Genomic DNA, 19,848 nt, shown 5'->3' with positions numbered 1-19,848 from the left:
ATGTATATATGTATATTTTTATACTGTAATAAATTTTTACAATACATTATTCTTGTGTATCCATGAATTGTGTGAATTATCAAATCCTAACCACTTTACATAAACCTCATCCCCTCTTTTGCGCAAAACTTTTTCAACGAGATACACGTCGGGATTAGCAACGCGATGTAACTCGTATTCGTAGAAGCCGCCGGCGACGGGTTTTCCGCAGGAATCTTCCAACAGATACGTCACAGGATTAGTTTTCTGCACTTTGACGATTCTAAACACCTCCGTGGTCCAATTTGGCGTGTATCCTTTTTCGAAGATTGTCTTGAATTTACTCACGCGTACCGAATCGCCCACTTTGAATCGCGCGGGAGCAGCGATCTTTACGTGGCTGTACACCGTTGTTAGGAGCTTGTCGGCGATCGCGGGGGTAACATCGATGGGTCGCATGCCGATAGTTCGATGCTTTCGCGCGTTGTAATCCGATACGAGACCTGGCAGCGAGTCGATCTATTTGTAATTTCCATTGCGCGTAAACATTTTCCACATGCCGTTCTTGAGCGTGCGATTGAATCGTTCGACGACCGATGCCTTCATTACGGAATATGTCGAATAGTGATTGATATTATGTTTCTTCAAGAGTTTCTGCACGTTTGCGTTGTAAAATTCTTTTCCATTGTCAGTCTGCAGATTTTTCGGGCATCTTCCGCCGTCTCGAATTATTTTCGCGATCGCCGCAGTAACCTCGGGTCCGCTCTTGGCCTTGAGCGGTACGGCCCATGCGTGCTTGCTCAGCACGTCGATAACGGTGAGTATGTAGTGGTAGCCTCTGTTAAATCGCGTGTATGGGCGCATCTCGACCACATCCGCCTGCCACAGGTCATCGTATCCGCGCACTATGACGCGTCTTCGAGAAAAATTTCTTCTCGCAGGAGCGTGTAATTCTTCCACAAGCCTCCGTTTCTCAGTTGATTGCTTCTTACCAGCCATGACGATGACGTGCAACTGACGCAGATATCAGATGTACGTTCTTATCTATTCGCGATGATTCGCAATTACATCATGAATCATCTTTTGAAGTTCGTTTAGGGTAATTTGCACGTTATTCTGGAATGCGACCATCTTTCTCTCCATTTCATCCTGTTGATCTTTCAAAATTTGCACGCTCTGCTGCACGTAACGTTTATTGGCTGCATCGCCATCATCTACAGGCGGCGCTATCCGTCGAATCTTGCGCGATTTCGCGTCAAAGTCGGTGGCGACCATGCAAAGAGCGTTATCGCGCACGTAATTTCTGATTAATCTTCTCCATTGATAGTACGGTTCCGCACCGCCTCTTCCGAGCGATATACCAAACTTGTTGATCGGCATTTCGATGTTGATTGAATGACTCGCTGTCGCGCCACTTAATTTATAATAAGTCCAGCCTCGCGAAGTTCCTCGATAATCGACTGGATTTCGTTATCGTGACCGGTGTGACCCGCTAGGCGCGAAGCTTCGAGCAATCTGAGACGATCTACAAGCTCGTTGGGATCGTCCCAATGAACATAATCGATCTTGTTGTCGTTTAATGTCATGGCACGCGGTATACCTTTTTCAGCTTTTTTACCCGAAATCGACGATGCAATTATATGGTCGATCTTGTTGCCTGTCATGGCACGCGGTATACCTTTTCCAGCTTTTTTACCCGAAATCAACGGCCCGATTATATGTGTGTACTTGTATCCCCCGTTGCCCTTTATTTGAGCGTGAGCATCATAATTGCGTTTATGAGCACTCGTCATCAACAGAATGCTCTTGTATGTTTGCATATCGTCCTCTGTGTAGATATCATGATCGGGATATTTCTTAAAGATTAATTCGAAAAGACCGCGTGTGCCATTGTATCGTATGCCGTCGATAATTATCTTGTCCGCGTAGTTCACGTCAAAACGTTTATTACCGAGCATCATTCCATCGTTGGTGAATTTAACACCGTACGCGATGTCCATACCGCTTTCTTGATCGCCGCTCAGAACTGCCCCGACATACTTTTGGCTCAATGGACCCAATTGATCTCGCAACGTTTCTTGACCCTCAGATGTTTGCAACTGCTGTCGAACGGACGTCACGAGTGGGTCATTCGAGGTTTCGAAAACATCTTCGTTTGCGAGCACTGTGGGTTGTACGGAAGGTGCAGAGGTTATCGGTGGTTCATTCAATGGACCTTTCGATCGTTTCGGTTTACGCGGTTTAAAAATTTTTGTTATTTCGCTCAAATTAGATGGCACATTTATCGATCGTTTCAACGTAACCGGAGTTGAAGCCATTACAGAGTCGTTAAACGAGGCGTTTGGTCGTCGTCGTTTGAGCTTCGGCTCTTCGTCTTCCCACGCCGTTTCATTCTCAATCTTTGACACGTCAGATTCTTTGCCAGCAACGGTGTTTTCGGCAATCTGCCTTAGAGGCTCGATGATGGGCTTAAAGTGTCTCTCCAACGCGATATCTTCCTCCACTTTACCAGTTTTCAAGGCGTGATATTTTTTGCGAATCGAATTGCTCGTTTTCACAATTTGATTTGCTATCCTCTCGCGCTCTCTAATCTCCTCGCTGCTGTCCATGTTGCGCTAACGTTGTTCAATCGACGCGTCGACAACAACTAACCACGTTTCGGTATCGCAAAGTCGTTAAATCCTTTTCTGTATCGACCATTCGAAATCGCGCTGTCCTTGTCTATCACCACGAATCCGTACTTTTGTTGCCAACACGTATGACACAATTTACTGAAATCATCGTAAGACATATCTGTGTTTACGTGATCGTTGTATATGTGTTTCAGATTGGTACCATCCTGTTTAAACAGAATCAATAAATTCGCGTTGTCGCGTATAAGATGCTTCGGTATCTTCGCATACGTCTGACAAAGATAGAAAGAGTCAACGTCCGCGTGCCGGCCCATTGCAAAGTATTCTCTTATCGTATCCTGCTTGTCGCACGCCACGTCATCAAAGATAAAAATAGAATTCGGGAGCGCCTCGCTCGGCGGAATGACGTCACTGTTATTCGAGAACGTAAAGTAGCCAATCTCTTCTATCGGTGTTAGTATATTCTCCAAATATCGATATTTCAGTTGTTGCAACGATTTCGAGTACACATACACGTTCTCGAAACGTACACCGTGCGGACTTTCCAGCAAGCTTATCAAGACGTTTGTCTTGCCGCAATTCGACGGACCGCAGATGATACCGCGTATAGAAATCGGTAGCATGCCTCCATGTTTGCGTACCTCTTTCGTTAACGGCATCCTATCGTCAAAGTTTGTCACTTTGATCGTCCGCGATTGTCGTACGAACCGCATTTTACCTCCCCTCCACAACGAATGAATAACAATATCGAGAAAGCTGGCCTATTTATAGAGACGCGTAGAGCTGAGATGTTCAGTCTTTAAAATGTTTTTGCTCGTGTCGGATAACAGCGATATTTACGATTTAACCGCCGAGCAGTTAAAGTATATACCAAAGGTCATTCTACTGCGACAGTTTTATAATCACATAGATTATTTGTGGGATAAGCTTCCCGAACATATCAAGGCAGATTCGGAGGTTCAGCAATATCGGCGCTGTTTAATACATTATAATTTGCCGTGTCAGCAAACGCACATCGACGGTCCGCCGCCGTTGATAAAAAACTGCGGCAAATGCCGCCGAAGATAGGTCGAGGTCTGCTGAATCGCGCGATAAACGCGCTTCCGATCGAATTACATATCCCCGGCTATCAATTTTGCGGACCGGGAACTCGCTTAGAAACACGATTGGCAAGAGGTGATCGGGGTATCAATCCATTGGACGCAGCGTGTCGCGAGCACGACATAGCCTACTCGCGTAGCAACGATCTCGCAGAACGACACGTGGCAGACAATATACTCGCCGCGGAAGCGCGAAAACGTGTCACCGCGAACGATTCGACTCTCGGAGAGAGAGCTGCGGCTACAGCCGTCTGGGCGGCCATGAAGGCTAAAACGAAACTCGGTATGGGTTTGAAAACGAAGAAAAAGAAGAAGACCAAGCGAATACTTCCGGTAGCGAAACGCGGCGGTATCCTACCGATCCTGCCGTTATTAGGGGTTCTCGGCTCGTTGGTCGGCGGAGCGGCGGGAGTCGCAAAGGCCGTGAATGATAACAAAGCCGCGCGACGTCAGCTGGAAGAGATGCAGCGTCACAATCGCGCCATGGAAGGTCATGGACTTTATCTCGCTCCGTACAAACGCGGACGGGGAGTCTCGAGAAAAAAAAAAAAAAACGTCGAAGAGACGCTAAAAATCCCCAAGGGTGTAACTACCAATGTACAACTGCAACAATTGGCAAAACGTATGCGCATTCCATATTTTAGAGGTATTTTCATGCGTGACTCGTTACCGATCGGCGGTATACGTCGAAACGAGAGCGGTATTGTGAATTTGGATAATACTGAGGGACCGGGTACTCACTGGGTGGCGTACGCGAAGAGGGGAGATCGTGCCATATATTTCGACAGTTTTGGCAATCTTCGACCACCGAGAGAATTGACGCAGTATCTAGAGAACAATGTAATAGAGTACAATCGCACACCTTATCAGCGATATGATCAGAGCAATTGCGGACAACTGTGTCTGCGTTTTTTACAGTCGGTTGACAATCAATTTAAAGACCGGCGTTACGCTGTTTAATCTCAGTATTCATTCAAACATGTCACTGACATTTACGCTCACCGGCAAGAGCAGCATCCTCGCGGTAAGTTACTTTCCCGCCGTGGATTTGAGCGATGGCGATTACGAGCTCGGTCTAACAGATTTTGAAACCTATCACACGATACCGAATGTAAATTCGTCGAACAATAAATTCTACTATGACGACGACGACAAGGAGATTACCATTCCCGAAGGATCGTACGAACTGCGTGATATAGACATGTATCTGAAACGCGCTCTTTTATGGGACCAATCCAATAATGTCTCGACAAACGAAGATGAACCGCACCCATTGATTATTATTCATGCTAATAACAATACGATGAAGAGCGAGATCAAGTGCGCTTATCGGATAAATTTCACAAAACCGAACAACATTGGATCGCTGCTGGGATTTTCAGCGAATCGCGTGCTGGAGCCGCGACAATTGCACGAATCGGATGTTCCGCTAAATATCATCAACGTAAACATCATTCGCATAGAGTGTAACGTGACCGCGGGTGCGTACAGCAACGACAAGTACGTGCACACGATACACGAGTTTTCACCGAGCGTGCCACCAGGATATAAGATATCGGAAACGCCGGCACAGATCATTTACCTCCCGATCATCGTACGGAGCATTTCGGACTTGACGCTTCGCGTCGTGGATCAGGCCGGTCGATTGATTGATTTTCGCGGAGAAGAGATCACCGTTAGACTGCATGTACGAAGACGACAGCGATAACGTGAGATGCTCGTACTGAACGAAGCTGAGCAGGTGCAACAGACGAGAAACAAAAAGACAATCCGATCGCCAAAGAAGAAACTCACTGCGTCGAACATTGAATTTTTGAAATCATTGGGTTTTGTCGTACGAAATGGCTAATATCTTAAACATTGGAGGTGAACCGATCTTTGACGATAGCGTCGTCAAGATTGAGACACACACGTACAATCCGTACGCCAACACAACGTTTGGACATAACGATGAGATAAGAATACCCATACAACAGCAGGATTTATACACGTTGCCGTGCGAGAGCTTTCTCTACGTTGAAGGACGATTGGTAATAAAGAGAAAAAATGACGAGTCTGTGACAACGCTTGCGAATAATTGCGTGGCGTTCATGTTTGATGAAATTCGATACGAGCTCAACGGTGTGGAGATTGATCGCAACAGAAACGTTGGCATAACCAGTACCATCAAGAACTACGTATCGCTATCGTATAATGATTCTCAACTCATGCGGAATGCTGGCTGGGACGTTACATCGAGCATACCGGAAGGATACTTCAACTTTTGCGTACCGCTCAAGTTGTTGCTGGGCTTTTGCGAAGATTACAAACGCGTGGTTGTTAACGCTCGTCACGAATTAATTTTGATACGAGCGCGTAGCGATAACAATTGCATTGTAGGAAATCCTGCGACGGAGCCGGAAATCGAATTGTTTAAAATACAGTGGCGAATGCCTCACGTTACATTAAACGAGGTCAATAAGCTATCTATGCTACGGGCCTTGGAAAGCGGGCGATATCTTAGTGTCAGTTTCCGTTCGTGGGATCTGTATGAGTATCCCATGTTGCAGAGCACGACCAAGCATTCGTGGGCCGTCAAAACGGCGACTCAGCTGGAGAAGCCGCGGTACGTTATCTTTGCGCTGCAGACCGGCCGCAAGAATATCATGTCTCAAAATGTTAGCGTATTCGATGATTGTAATTTGACCAACGTGAAACTTTATCTAAACTCCGAATTTTATCCGTACGATGACATGAATCTGGATTTTGGTAAAAATCGATACGCCGTTCTTTTCGATATGTATGCGCGTTTTCGTAAAACTTATTACGGATACGATTCCTTCGATACGCTTTGCAGCTTGTATACATTCCTGGTGGAAGGACCTTTTGTTGTCATCGATTGCTCGCGACAAAACGAATCTGTCAAGAGCGCCACCGTGGATGTGCGAATAGAATTTGATTGTAAAGAAAATGTACCTGCAAATACTACCGCCTATTGTCTCATCTTGCATGATCGCGTAATCGAATACTGCCCGCTGTCTAATGTAGTGCGCAAACTCATGTAAATTGCAATATCAGCAGATATTGCAATATAAGTAGATATTGCGATATAAGATACACTGATGTACCGCGATAAGATACAGATTGCTCCGTCGTTTCGTCATGATCGTACCGACGTTTGTCGATCTGCAAGGATTCACCGTCGGGATGAAATTTGTCGTGAAAGAGGTGGCGGTTCTGAGAAACGGGACCGTTTTGGCGCATTACATTTTTACATGTCCCATGCCATGGAGTCTCCTCACGAAATCCGACAGATCATGCGCTTCCTGGTTGATTGCAAATCACCATGGACTACGATGGGAGGACGGAAACGTGTCCTACAGCATGGCGAAACATCTAATTACATCGGCCGTACTTGGAGAGGGCGACGAGACATCGACTCTTGTGTATGTCAAGGGATGTCAGAAACGAGAATGGCTGGTGGATCTGCTTGAGAATAAAGCGAGAAAACATCTAAAAATTGAGACTTTGGATGCAGATTACGAAGATATTGAATCTTTAAATAATCTAGATGTTACTAATACTGTAAGATGCGGAAAACATGTTAAGAATTGCGCATTACAAAATGTATTAAAAATATTTAACTGGTGGTCGCGACACCAGAAAAAATTATGATTTTTTTATAAATAAACTATATATGTATATAAATGTTTTATTTCCTTTTCCTACATACTTTGTGGTATAATATAGATGTTTTAGCTGTTCAAGAGCTGTTTTTTTTAGTTGTTTAAAAGAAGTTTGATAGCGGTTCAATAGCGGTTATACAGATCGCAGTTATACTGATAGCTGTTTTAGTTGTTTGATAGCTGTTCAATAGCGGTTATACAGATCGCAGTTATACTGATAGCTGTTTTAGTTGTTTGATAGCTGTTCAAGAGCTATTTGATAGCTGTTTTTTAGCTGTTTCATAGCGGTTCAATAGCTGTTTGATAGCTGTTCAAGAGCTGTTTGATAGCTGTTTTTAGCTGTTTTTAGCTGTTTCATAGCGGTTCAATAGCTGTTTGATAGCTGTTTGATAGCTGTTTTTAGCTGTTTCATAGCTGTTCAAGAGCTGTTTGATAGCTGTTTTTAGCTGTTTTTAGCTGTTTCATAGCAGTTCAATAGCTGTTTTAGTTGTTTGATAGCAGTATTACAGATTAAACCATTGAAAGTTAATGGTGCGATATCGTTTTCGAGAATATGTCTCGCGGTGACTTCATCGCACACGTGCAAAACTGCACATTGTAGATTTTTCGGAAGGCGCAATTGTATGGATGCTGAGATCATGGTGAAATCAGATATGATAAACAAACGATGTGACAATAGTGAGATGTAGAAGGATGAATTTGATGGTACGCTCAGTAGTCGAGGACTGGAAGTGAGAGTCGGTTGGCGTGCTTGATCGTGCGGCTTATACAGACAATTGGTTCGTCCTGACCATCTTAATGCTACTGTATATCAAGGCCCACCGAATTTAACGTGATATGAGCGAGTATGCAGAACTTTGCAAACCAGTGTTCTATCCTGAAGGGAAACCGATCGTGAAAATCAACGATCCGTTCGTGAGGAATGGGGATCCGCGGACCGTCGATGTAACGAGATATCTGATCCGTCGGGAAATCGGAATCGCCGATCTCCGATCGCATCGGAAGTTTCTCGAATTTTATGAATGTCGTGAAATACTAATGTGGCGGGATTTTGATGATCATGAAATGTTTAAAAGAGACATCGTATGAAGCGAAGAGAGAGGCCGCATATATGCGTTTGTAGATTTTTTCCTGGAAAGCATCCGTCGCGAAATCGGAATCGCCAATCGCCAATCGAACTGGATGTTTCTCTATTACCAAATATATTGGGAAAGAATAGAGGACGGTCGAGAAGACGGTGGAGAATATAACGTCTAATTGATTTAGACGTGTTAGTGCAACACCGCGGTTTCATCATTAAAGTAAAAATGGATTTCGAAGAATTACAGTTTGAAGGACATGAAATGGAAGTTGAAGCAAACGTTGAAGAAATGGAAGTGAATGACGAGGAAGAAATGGAAGTTGATGATGAAGCATTATTGTCGGACGATTCGTGTTATGATAGTGAAATGTCTGATGAGGATATTCCGGACGAAATTTTCAGAGTGTTGAATCAAGCAGAAGTGAATATGTTACACCCTCTGACAAAGATGTGTTGCATATACTTTTATTTTACTCCAGGACATATGAAGTTTTGTGCGTCATGCATTGTCAGAATACACGGATTGTTCTCGATGTTATACGCTGTTCGCAGACATGCCACATGTCCGTATATCCTCATAGATGGTCTCTTTTGTTCATCTTGTGGAGACCCATTATATCTGATTTCACCGTGTAATCTGTGTCCTATGTGTGTTTTTGTGTAAATTTTAACTGTGTAAATAGCCTGTGTAAATAGCCTGCAGTATTTTAGTGTATACATATTATTGTGTAAATTAAGAGACAATGGCCTGAATTCTGAAGGTGACTGACTCAAGAGTTAGGGATTTCTGTTTCAAATCCTGCGGTGGTAAGCAAATTTTCTATGTATAATATAAATTTATTTAAACGCGATCATGAGCGCGAACGGGGGGGGGGACGGGGGCGCGAGACACCGCGCGAACGAGAAGACGCGCGCGACCGGGGGACGGGGGAAACATCTACGAGGGAGAGATAACGCGAGCGTGCCGTGTGACGTCACGCGGACTCCGCGGCGCGGCGAAACGCGAACGCGGGTCCCCTCGCCCCGCGGCGCCCGAAAACGCGAACGCTCCGCGGCGCGGCGAAAACGCGGATCCCCCCTCGCCCCGCGGCGCGGCGAAAACGCGGTCGCCCCGCGGCGCCGGAAAACGCGGACCCCCTCACCCCGCGGCGCCGGAAAACGTGGACCCCCCTCACCCCGCGGCGCCGGAAAACGCGGTCCCCCCTCCTCCTCCACCGCGGCGCCCGAAAAATGCGGTTCCCCCCCTCTCCCTCCCCCGCGACGCCGAAACACGCGGGTCCCCCCTCCCCCTCCCCCGCGGCGCCGAAACGCGCGGTTTCCCCCCCCCGCCCGCGGTTCCCCCTCGCCCCTCACCCCCCCCCCTCATTGCCCCATGGCTTAGAACCGGCCTAGCTTACCTACTCCTCTGAACGGTAACCTCCCCTTAACCCTTCGCTATCGGTATGTCTGTCGGCGCGCAAGGTGCTTTGCAAGCGTCACTCGCCGCGCTGGCTCGCTATGGACGAAAGATGCGTTGCTGATGGGGTGATGTCAGTATAATTCGTCCGACATTTATCGGCGGTCGCGATTTTAAATTAAAACGGACTTACAATAGTGCCGCGTATCGCATGTTGGTTTTCTGCTGAGTCGTTGTCCGCTACTACGATATTCTGCTGGGCAGCTTTGCTGCCTCGCTGGTTCGCTGCCTTGCTGGTTCGCCGCCTCGCTGCTTCGCTGCCTCGCTGCTTCGCTGCTCGGGCTAGCGAGTCCGTGCGGTAAGTCGGTGCCTTCTCCAGTGTCGCTGATAACACTCGTCGGCTGCTACCGTGGTTTTTCTCGCTCTGGATCGGGCTGGCTGTTCCTCTCCGGGATGCTTTACCGCCGTTTAATGATCCGCTCTTTTTTGTAGGCGAAAATCTCTGGAGTCTGATGCCCTCTGGACCGGTTGGCGGACCCTACCGCTGCCACCAGTTTTGTCGTGTCGTGCCGTGAAATGGATCTCAGGGCACCGGGGTTCGTCAATCCGCAAGGAATAAGGACAACACTCCCGAGATTTCTTAACGCTTGCTTTTTTATTAATAAAGTTGATTCTTAGTTAAACTCATTTCGGATTATTTAAATACCCCGACTTGTGGGTAGGTCGCGATAACATTCACGCACAGGTCGGTGTACGCGTTTCGATTTAGACTGCCCGCCGCCTATCGCGCCCGAGTTCACTGCCACATTGCCAACTCGGATAGCTTCCGAGTTGGTGTCGACACCCGGCTGCCAGCGCTTTTGGTTGCAGCGGGATCGGATTGCATCGGTCCGTGGCCAAACGACCTGGTGATGCCCGGAATGCCACCTAAGATATATGTTGCAATTATCAAAACTTGCGTTGACAGCTCGGTATTGCGATTAGGCCATCTCGACTTCCGCCTCACAACACTGTAAAAAATGATAAATTTGATAATTATATGTAAATTATCGGTTATTATGCATAATTTTCAACAGGTGGTAAATGTGATAAATTATAGCTTTATTAATTTTACTGGTAATTGTAACCAAGACTTTTTGGTAAAAGTAATAAATCTTTCAGTAATTTTGTTGTGGGTGGGAAAGTGTGAATCTATGTTATTCACGCATATACTTTTTCATCCACACAACAATTGGGTTGAGTTAGGCTAGTTTTTTTTTAAAGTGGAGCCCCCCGCAGGGGGCTAGTTGTTTTTAAGAAAAAGTATTGCAAATGCATGTTGCAAATTACATATTTTTTCTTAAAGAAACTATGTCTTTTTTTCATACCAATTGATTCGTCTCATTATTCTGTGCATGAAAGTATTAAGGTAACATTACCGAAAACTTAATGTTTTACAAGATATTTTGTATTTTATGTCAAAATACTAGAACTTTCAAGCCTAATAATTCCAAAAGTTTTTAATGAAAGAATACTTTATTATAGTGTTTTGAAAAGCTCTCGAAATTAGCTACAAGAATATGCATTGAAAAATAAAGGTTTCCATTTAAGAAATTAAAGGTGACCCTTTACGTGATCTTCAAACACCTATCCAAGGTCAAACTAATGACACCATCTTATGTGCCCCTCGAAACCGTACAACTTTTGTTTGAAACATTTTTGCTGAAAATGCTTCGTTGAAGAATTATCGAGGTGCGTTTTTTAAAATGGAACACCCTGTATATTATATTTTTTATATGTTGTATATATTATATAGAATCGATTTTATTAGTCGATAAGTGCTGTGTCATAAACATTTCTTTTTATTTCTCGAAGTTGGGACCACGCGTACTTTATTCCTCACGTCGAAAACAACTTATGTATAAAACTTTATGTTGATCGGGAGCAGGGGTCATTCGGAACTATATCCGCATAAAGTGTCTAGACATTGGACACATGCTGTAATTTAATCTTTAAATTAAAAATTACTACGCACGCACGCACGCGCGGGTAGGTGCAAGGGGAGAGCCTTCGGCCCCTCTCTTCCGCACCCCCTTCGCCGGTAAGCAAGGTGGACCTTGGTTTATACCTAGCATGTACTTTGTGAAGCAAGGTCCACTCTGCCTACCGGTGGAGAGGGTGCGGGTGCCTGCACCTTCCGCATGTTTGTGTGTGTGTGTATGGTATAATTTTTAATTTGAAGATTAAATTACAGCATGCGTCCAATGATCGCCATTTTGAAGTTTCATATTTATACACGTGTACTGTCTATACACAATCAGCAAATTACTTCTCTTAGCACTAACATAAACTGTTATATTTTTCAAACTTTTTTTGTTTATAACTTTTAAATAAACAATGAGCGACGACTAAGTTATAAGAAAAAGTTACTCAGGGTCATGTCCTTGACAATATATGTCAAAGTCAAGATCATCAATCATCATATTTTAAGCAATACAATACAGAAAAAGGTAAAGATTTAGGTACGAGCTACTGAAAAGCGCGCTGGTCCTGGGCCCACATTCTATACACGCCTACCGACAACTATCGGTTCGATAAGCATCGTTGCGCAGGTTTTTCATATCGTATGAAAGCTGCGTCGACAACGACGACTGTCGGTAAGTGTGTTTTAGCGTGTACAAAATTGGGCCCTTGATAGACCGGGAACCAGCGACAAAAAACATGTGTGATCGGCACCACGACGAAACTTTTTGGGATGATAGCCGGTGTCATGTGGAACACAAAAACGCAAGTATGGCGGCCTGTAGGTGTCGCCTTTACGCAGTGTAATTTTTTGAATGTTTTAAAAAAACTGTGCTTTTGGGAAATGGGCACCAATCTGATTCTTGTTTTATATTGTTTATTTGTGAGCAAGGTAAGACTTCCGAATAGTCCCTACCTCCAAATTTGATGAAACTTGCAGGAGTTGTTGACTATTAGAGGACACGATCATACCATAAAGGATTTTGTACGGAAACAAATAGGAACGGAGAAATTGGCATCAAAAATTCAAAATTTGGTAAATGTCTACAATTAGAACCCCAACGAGAAATCAATTGAAAAAAGGTAAACTCTATGTATTTTTGCTCCTCGAATCCAAAACTGTTAATAAAATTTGGGGGTCGCTTGTATTTTTGAAGATATCGTTAAGAAAATGAGAACCGTGAAATATATCAAAGTACATGTGGGCGGGGGGGGCTTCGCCCCTCCGCACCCCCCCTTGTATGAGTAAACCTACGAGTGTGGGCGGGGGGGCCTCTGCCTTCCCCCGCACCCCCTCCCCTTGCACCTGGTGATGGGCAGGGAAGGGCTTCGCCCCCCCCCTTGCACCCCCCCATGCGTGCCCAAAAAAACTATAAACAATTAAATACTTTTAAAGCGCGTCATCTAACCTATGTAGTGTTTTTTTCTTCTTTTCTTAACGATATCTTAAAAAATACAAGCGACCCTCAAATTTTATCAACAGTTTTGGATTCGAAGAGCAAAAATACACAGAATTTACCTCTTTTCAATTGATTTCTCGTTGGGGCCCTAATTGTAGACCACACATGTTTTTTGTCGCTGGCTCCCGGTCTATGGTGCCACATAGACGAGAGCGCTTGTTCGTTAACTTTAACCTGCTCTCTTATAAAAATTACTTGTCGATCGGATGTAATTTTGCTGAAGGAAAAAGTTTTTTTTTTTAGCATAGAAACTCACCTCTTGTACTCCACATACGAGAATTTTGAAACACCCTGTATATATATCAGATTTTATATTTTTTACTATTTAATATAAACACTTTAATTATCCTAATGAGTTATGTTTTTATTTAAAGGATAACTGACACATAACATAGAGAAATACATATAAAATATATTACCATAAGTGTACAGGGTATTAAATAAGTACAAAAATTTTAAAGAGATATTCCGTGGCTCATTTTAAGAAAAAAGGTCCTATAAACATATTTCCCTAAAGTGCTTTGTTTTCAAAATACAGGGTGTCAAAGTTGAGAAAAAAATATAAAAATTTCGAAAATCTGGAAAACGTTTAAAGATATTTTTTTCTGGTATGTGTACATGTTGTATTAAAATCCATTTTCCCATACTAATAAAATATTTTTAGATCCACCAGGAGCGTGTATTTCAATTTTTACCTTAATTCGAAAGCGGTTCATTGTTTAAAAAAAAAACACAAAATGTAGTTTTTGTAAAGTTTTAGTTTAAAATTTAAAAAAATTGTTTAACTTTTGAAAAAAAACAGCGGCGTACTATTTTCTCTAAAAAAAACTTAATATTATTATTAAAACTTAAAAACAAAATGGCAGCCATCTGAAAAAACCCATTGTTTCCGTTAAATGGGTTTTTTTTTCAAATGGCTGCCATTTTGTTTTCCGGGAGTTTTTTAAAAATCGGAAAACGATAAGGCCCCCCAAATTTAGTCTAGTTTAATAAATTTTTTGTGTTTTTGGTTTAGATCAGCTGGCAAGGCTGTAGAGCGACCCGCGCGTATAAACTTACGTCGTTTGTGGCTTCATGGCGTGGAAGCAAGAACCGCCATTTTGACATAAAAAAATAAAAATTTCATATATAACAGTACAAGAATAAAACCCTTTTAAAGTTTTTTTCAAAATTTATTTTATATCAAAAAAAATTCCTGAAATTCATGCATTTTTTTGAGCCTCTGAACGGTGACCTCCCCTTAATCAAAAGTTTACGATCATTTTTGTTAGATGACGTTACATTGGGCCGCCTTTAATTTCTTGTCTCTTTTATTTTCTCTTATATATGGCCGCGTTTTGAGTTCCGTTTTCTTTCACTATTAACTGACATTGTAATTTTGAGTAATAAAGTCGATTTTAACTTACTGGTATATCTGCGTGTTGGTGATTGTGTCAAATACACATCATTATGAGTCCAGCACACTTCCACTTCGCCCAGTAAATGTGTACGCATGTAAAAGCGTAAATGGGCAAAAAAGCGGAAAAGGTTAACCGCGATGCCCAGAAAAGCTAGCACGAACGTTGTTGCAGCGGACATTTTTGAAACCATAAAAATCGACTGAGTGTCAGGTAACAAGAAGGACAGTAGCATGGCAACTTCTATTGAAATAGCTTTCACAGAGAAATTGATTGGCAAGGAAAATTATCATGTACTGGAAGATAAAAATTGAAACTATTATCGTCGAAAAGGATGCCCACTCAATTATCACTGAGAAATCATCTACCAAAGCGAAGGACGTTAGGCCCGACAGGGTCAAGAAAAACAGTACGGTACGTAACCTAATAATTTGTACAGTTACAAAGCAAATTCTCAATCATATAATGGGTTATAACACTACGTACGAGATGTGGCAGAATTGATCAAATCTCTACGAAAAGAAGTCTAACCAGCGGAAATGTGCTATGTATCGAAATCTGTGCACGATGCGAATGCAAGATGATCAATTGATTGATGATTATCTCGGTGAAATTAAGAAGTTACTAACGGAACTAAGAACCGCCAAAGGTCAAATCAAGGACCAGAATGTTATCGCCATCATCACGTCAGGTCTTCCGGAATCTTATATCCGCTGGTGTAATACGTGGGACAATCGGCCGGACAGTGAACAGATCTTAGCCAACTGCCATGCATCACTGAAGAACGCCGAAGGAAGATTAGTCGGAAATCAGGAAGTTCAGGCATTGACCGCATCAAAGCAGCAAGGACATTCGGAACGACGCAATTCAAAAGGTAAAGGTACCGCAAAAATCTACACAGAAATGTATAAATAACAGTAAAAGTAAAGAGAGTAATAAAGAGAAAGTTATCTGCAAGAAGTCAGAAATTGTGAAGGTCTACAACGGCAGAACAAGAAAAGTTTGAACAATACAAGCGAAGATGTGGCGGTATTGAGCGTAGTTGGTGAAGCGAATATGGTATACAAAGAACATCGAGTTGGATAGCAGATAGTGGTGCAATATGGTGGTAAATGTCTAGATTAAGGGCGACCTCACCGATTTCAATGACCTTGATATATGTTGTCAAGGTCATGACTCCGAGTGACCTTCAAAAGGTTTTAGCCGTCGCTCGTTATTCGTTAGAAAGTTACTCACAAAAAAAGTTTGGAAAATATAGCAGCTATTTTGAGAATTGGAAGGCATAAATAACGGTAATTATGCAGTAATAGGAACCATCCTCCGATGACCTTGACCTTGACATATGTTGTCAAGGTCACCCTCCTGAGTGACCTTTGGAAGGGCGCGCTTTAAAAGTATTTAAGTGTTTAAAGCGCGTCAACTAACCTATGTAGGTTAGTTGACGCGTTAGTGACACGCTTTAAAAGTATTTAAGTGTTTAAAGCGGGTCACTAACCTACATAGGTAGACATTTACCCACATGGTTTATGACAGAACACATGTTTTGGACATTAGACAAGATTAAAAAAGAAGAATTGTGTTGACGCATTAATAAAGCCAGATATAATCAAGAAAGTTTATTTATTATTGCAAAAAAAAAGAAACTGTGACTTTGGCTGACAATAGGCAAGTCACATTAAAGGGTATCGGGTCAATCTGATTGTGAGTCAAGGCCTGGTCTGGCGCCAAGTGGGAGGATTTGACTGTCACAGATGTTTACTAGTTGCCTGATCTAAAGAAGAATTATTCTTGTTAATGGCCATGATGAAACATGACGTTCAAGTTAAACTGTCAGGAGCTATAAAGATGATTGCAAATGGCCGCATTTTCGGAACAGGCACAAGTGATGAAAGGGAAGATGAAATAGATGAAATTTAAAGTGATTTGACTACCACAAGCGAACGCCGTTGAAAAACAACTGACAATGAGATTGATTCACGAGAAATCGGGTCTGAGATTGATTCACGCCAGCATCGACACAATTAGACGAATGGCACAAGCTGGCCGTGCACTTAGAGGTCTCAAGATTAGCGAGGACAACTTTTTCTGCAAAACGTGTGAATTTAGGAAGCAGACCAGCAATTTACACAAATCAGTGTCACCACGAAATACCGAACCAGGCGAAATGTTGCATAGTGATGTCTGTGGGCCGTTTACTGTTCAAGGCCTCGGGGGCCAAAGATATTTCCTTTTGCTTAAAGATGACAGCACTGAATACCGATTCGTATATCCACTAAAGAACAAAGAAGAAACCACGGAAATGATCGAATTTTGCAACATAATTGCAAACAAGTTCGGAAGACAAATTAGGACCTTTAGGTCAGACAACGGTCGTGAATATATTTGCAAACGTCTTCTTAAAGAATTCAAACGGCGCAAGATTATACATGAAACTTCAGCTCTACATAAACGGTAAAGCCGAACGAGAGATTAGAACTCTCGTGGAGATCATGAGGTCTATGATCTACGGACAAGTTCCTAAGTTCTGTGGCCGGAAGCTGTGATAATGGCGGCTCAGTTAAAAAACAGAGTAATGACTACAAAAGGTGAAGAGAAAACACCATTCGAACCATGGAATGGTCGTAAGCCGAGCATCGATAATCTGCATGTGCTTGGAACAGAATGCATGGTTTTGAATTTTTAACTAAACAATTATCAATAGTTCGTAAATATTGAATGGGAGTTTTGAGTTAATCAATAATTTCGATCAATAGTTTCGATCATTTTTGTTAGATGGCGTCACATTGGACCTCCTTTAGTTTCTTGTCTTTTTTATTTTCTCTTATAGTATATGGCCGCGTTTTGAGTTCCGTTTTCTTTCACTATCAAAGAGAGATTGTAATTTTGAGATTGTAATTTTGAGTAATAAAGTCGATTTTAACTTACTGGTATATCTGCGTGTTGATAATTGTGTTAAATACACATAAATTTTCCATATTTTCAAAATTTTCATATTTTTTTCACAATTTTTTGTACTTATTTAGGAAACATCCTCTATATTTCCTAAAAAATCATATAAGCGTATAAAGAAAAAGTTAATAATGTATATCTTATATGTGAATAATGTCTGAAAAGTATTCAGCAATGTGACTTTTGTAATGATACAAATAAATATCTAATTTATCTAATTACATTTTGTAACTTTACTAATTATATCGTCAAAATCCATCATTCGTAGGTGTTTAAGTCTTTATTTAAATCTTATTATTTTAATAGTTGCTTATTGCTTATTGCTTGAATAAAAAAAAACACATAGACCGGATATAACATAACCTACTCTCATTCTACAAAATTTTTAGCCCAATTTAATCCAATTTTATGTTTTAATCTGAAATTGGTTGCTTCACAAAATCGAGCAACTAGAAAGACAAACCTACTTCTTTTTATAACCGAACTACCATATACTCTCTACATTTCAAGTGAATTAGTTATATACTTGTTTAGCAAAAGCGAGAAAGAAAGTTCTAACGCGGTCCAGTGCAGCAATCAAAAATAAATATATTAACTGTTTATCTTTAATAAATGATTAACGATGTGTTATTAAAGTTCTTGTTTTATATAGAAAAAAATAGTAAGTACAACGTTATTAATTGTTTATATCTTTGGAATAAACAATGAACAACATAAAATTATTTAAAGATCATGATCTTATTTAAGATTATAAGCCCAACAATCTGTGTCAACGTTATTGGAGAGTTTGTCCTAAAGTGAATATTTACTTTAACGTATTGAAACAAGAATTTTATCAAAATATAAATGATATTTTATATTGTTTTATATTATTCTTCATAATGATATCCATATCGCGCTGATATTGCAGAAATATTCCGGACAAGCAATCTGGATATCCCACTATAACACTGCGTGACGATGGACTGTACAATATCTTATTGCGTATTGCCTTATTGGATGAAGATTTATCAGAAACAACGATTGTTAAATGTTTACTCTGCATATCAAAAGCATCGTACAATGTTTCTCGCAAAACTGTCTATTATGCAGGTTAGTGACGAATGTTTACTTTAACAGATATATATATATATATATATATATATATATAACTGCATCTTTTCCTGAATTACATATATAGTGTCTAATGTATATATAGAGGAGTAAAAACCATAGTGGTGTAAGTCAAATTTTTAAAAATACTAGACACCACAGACGCGCGCTTCGCGCGCGCTATTTAGCTTTAACATTATGCAATTACTATTACACTATTAACTTCTTGATACACACAACTGTCAAAATATACGATGACAGCTGCAAATGAAGTAAGCGCAGCGAGAGAACCAATTGGCATCGCGGAAAAGAGGCTTCAATTTTTCGATACAAACGCAATTCACTCAGTTAACACGCCTTTTTTAAAAGTGGACTAGACACTACAGACGCGCGCTTCGCGCGCGCTATTTAGCTTTAACATTATGCTATTATATAATAATCGCGACACGACGCGGGACGATTAACCTTGCGACACGACGCGAGCTGTCACATCATGACACACACGACGCACTACACGCACGAAACTTGCCACACTCCGCGATGACAGTCCCTCACGGGATGAAGCAAGCTACGGCGCGGCAATCAATCGAAATAGCCAATCGGCATCGCGGAAAAGAGGCTTCAATTTTTCGATACAAACGAAATTCACACAGTTAACACGCCTTTTTAAAAGTGGACTAGACATTACAGACGCGCGCGCTTCGCGCGCGCCATTTAGCTTTAACATTATGCTATTGTATAATAATCGCGACACGACGCGGGACGATTAACCTCGCGACACGACGCGAGCTGTCACATCATGACACACACGACGCACTACACGCACGAAACTCGCCACACTCCGCGATGACAGTCCCTCATAGACACTACAGACGCGCGCGCTTCGCGCGCGCCATTTAGCTTTAACATTATGCTATTGTATAATAATCGCGACACGACGCGGGACGATTAACCTCGCGACACGACGCGAGCTGTCACATCATGACACACACGACGCACTATACACGCACGAAACTCGCCACACTCCGCGATGACAGTCCCTCACGGGATGAAGCAAGCTACGCGGCGCGGCAATCAATCGAGATAGCCAATCGG

At 42.1% G+C, this 19,848-nt stretch overlaps 3 protein-coding genes across 3 annotated transcripts in view; 2 read left to right on the top strand and 1 right to left on the bottom strand.

The window, feature by feature from the left end:
• The window catches only part of LOC139819259 (uncharacterized), a 255,776-nt gene that overhangs the window by 131,072 nt on the left and 104,856 nt on the right, over positions 1-19,848 (top strand). Inside the window, exon 4 of the mRNA XM_071788466.1 lies at positions 18,572-18,753. Coding sequence (XP_071644567.1) covers positions 18,572-18,753 — 182 coding nt within the window. The remainder of the gene's footprint in view (positions 1-18,571; positions 18,754-19,848) is intronic.
• LOC139818702 (uncharacterized) lies at positions 4-3,074 on the bottom strand. Its single transcript, XM_071787537.1, has one exon. It carries the CDS (start codon positions 2,586-2,588, stop codon positions 1,395-1,397), a length of 1,194 nt encoding a protein of 397 aa, XP_071643638.1. The 5' UTR covers positions 2,589-3,074; the 3' UTR covers positions 4-1,394.
• Positions 3,110-5,177, top strand: LOC139818703 (uncharacterized). The gene has a single exon (XM_071787538.1). It carries the CDS (start codon positions 3,665-3,667, stop codon positions 4,670-4,672), a length of 1,008 nt encoding a protein of 335 aa, XP_071643639.1. The 5' UTR covers positions 3,110-3,664; the 3' UTR covers positions 4,673-5,177.

The sequence above is a fragment of the Temnothorax longispinosus genome, chromosome 9 (genome assembly GCF_030848805.1).
Source record: "Temnothorax longispinosus isolate EJ_2023e chromosome 9, Tlon_JGU_v1, whole genome shotgun sequence".
NCBI lineage: Eukaryota > Metazoa > Arthropoda > Insecta > Hymenoptera > Formicidae > Temnothorax > Temnothorax longispinosus.
Note: the sequence above shows the minus strand (reverse complement) of the source record. Positions and strands in the feature narration are given on the sequence as shown.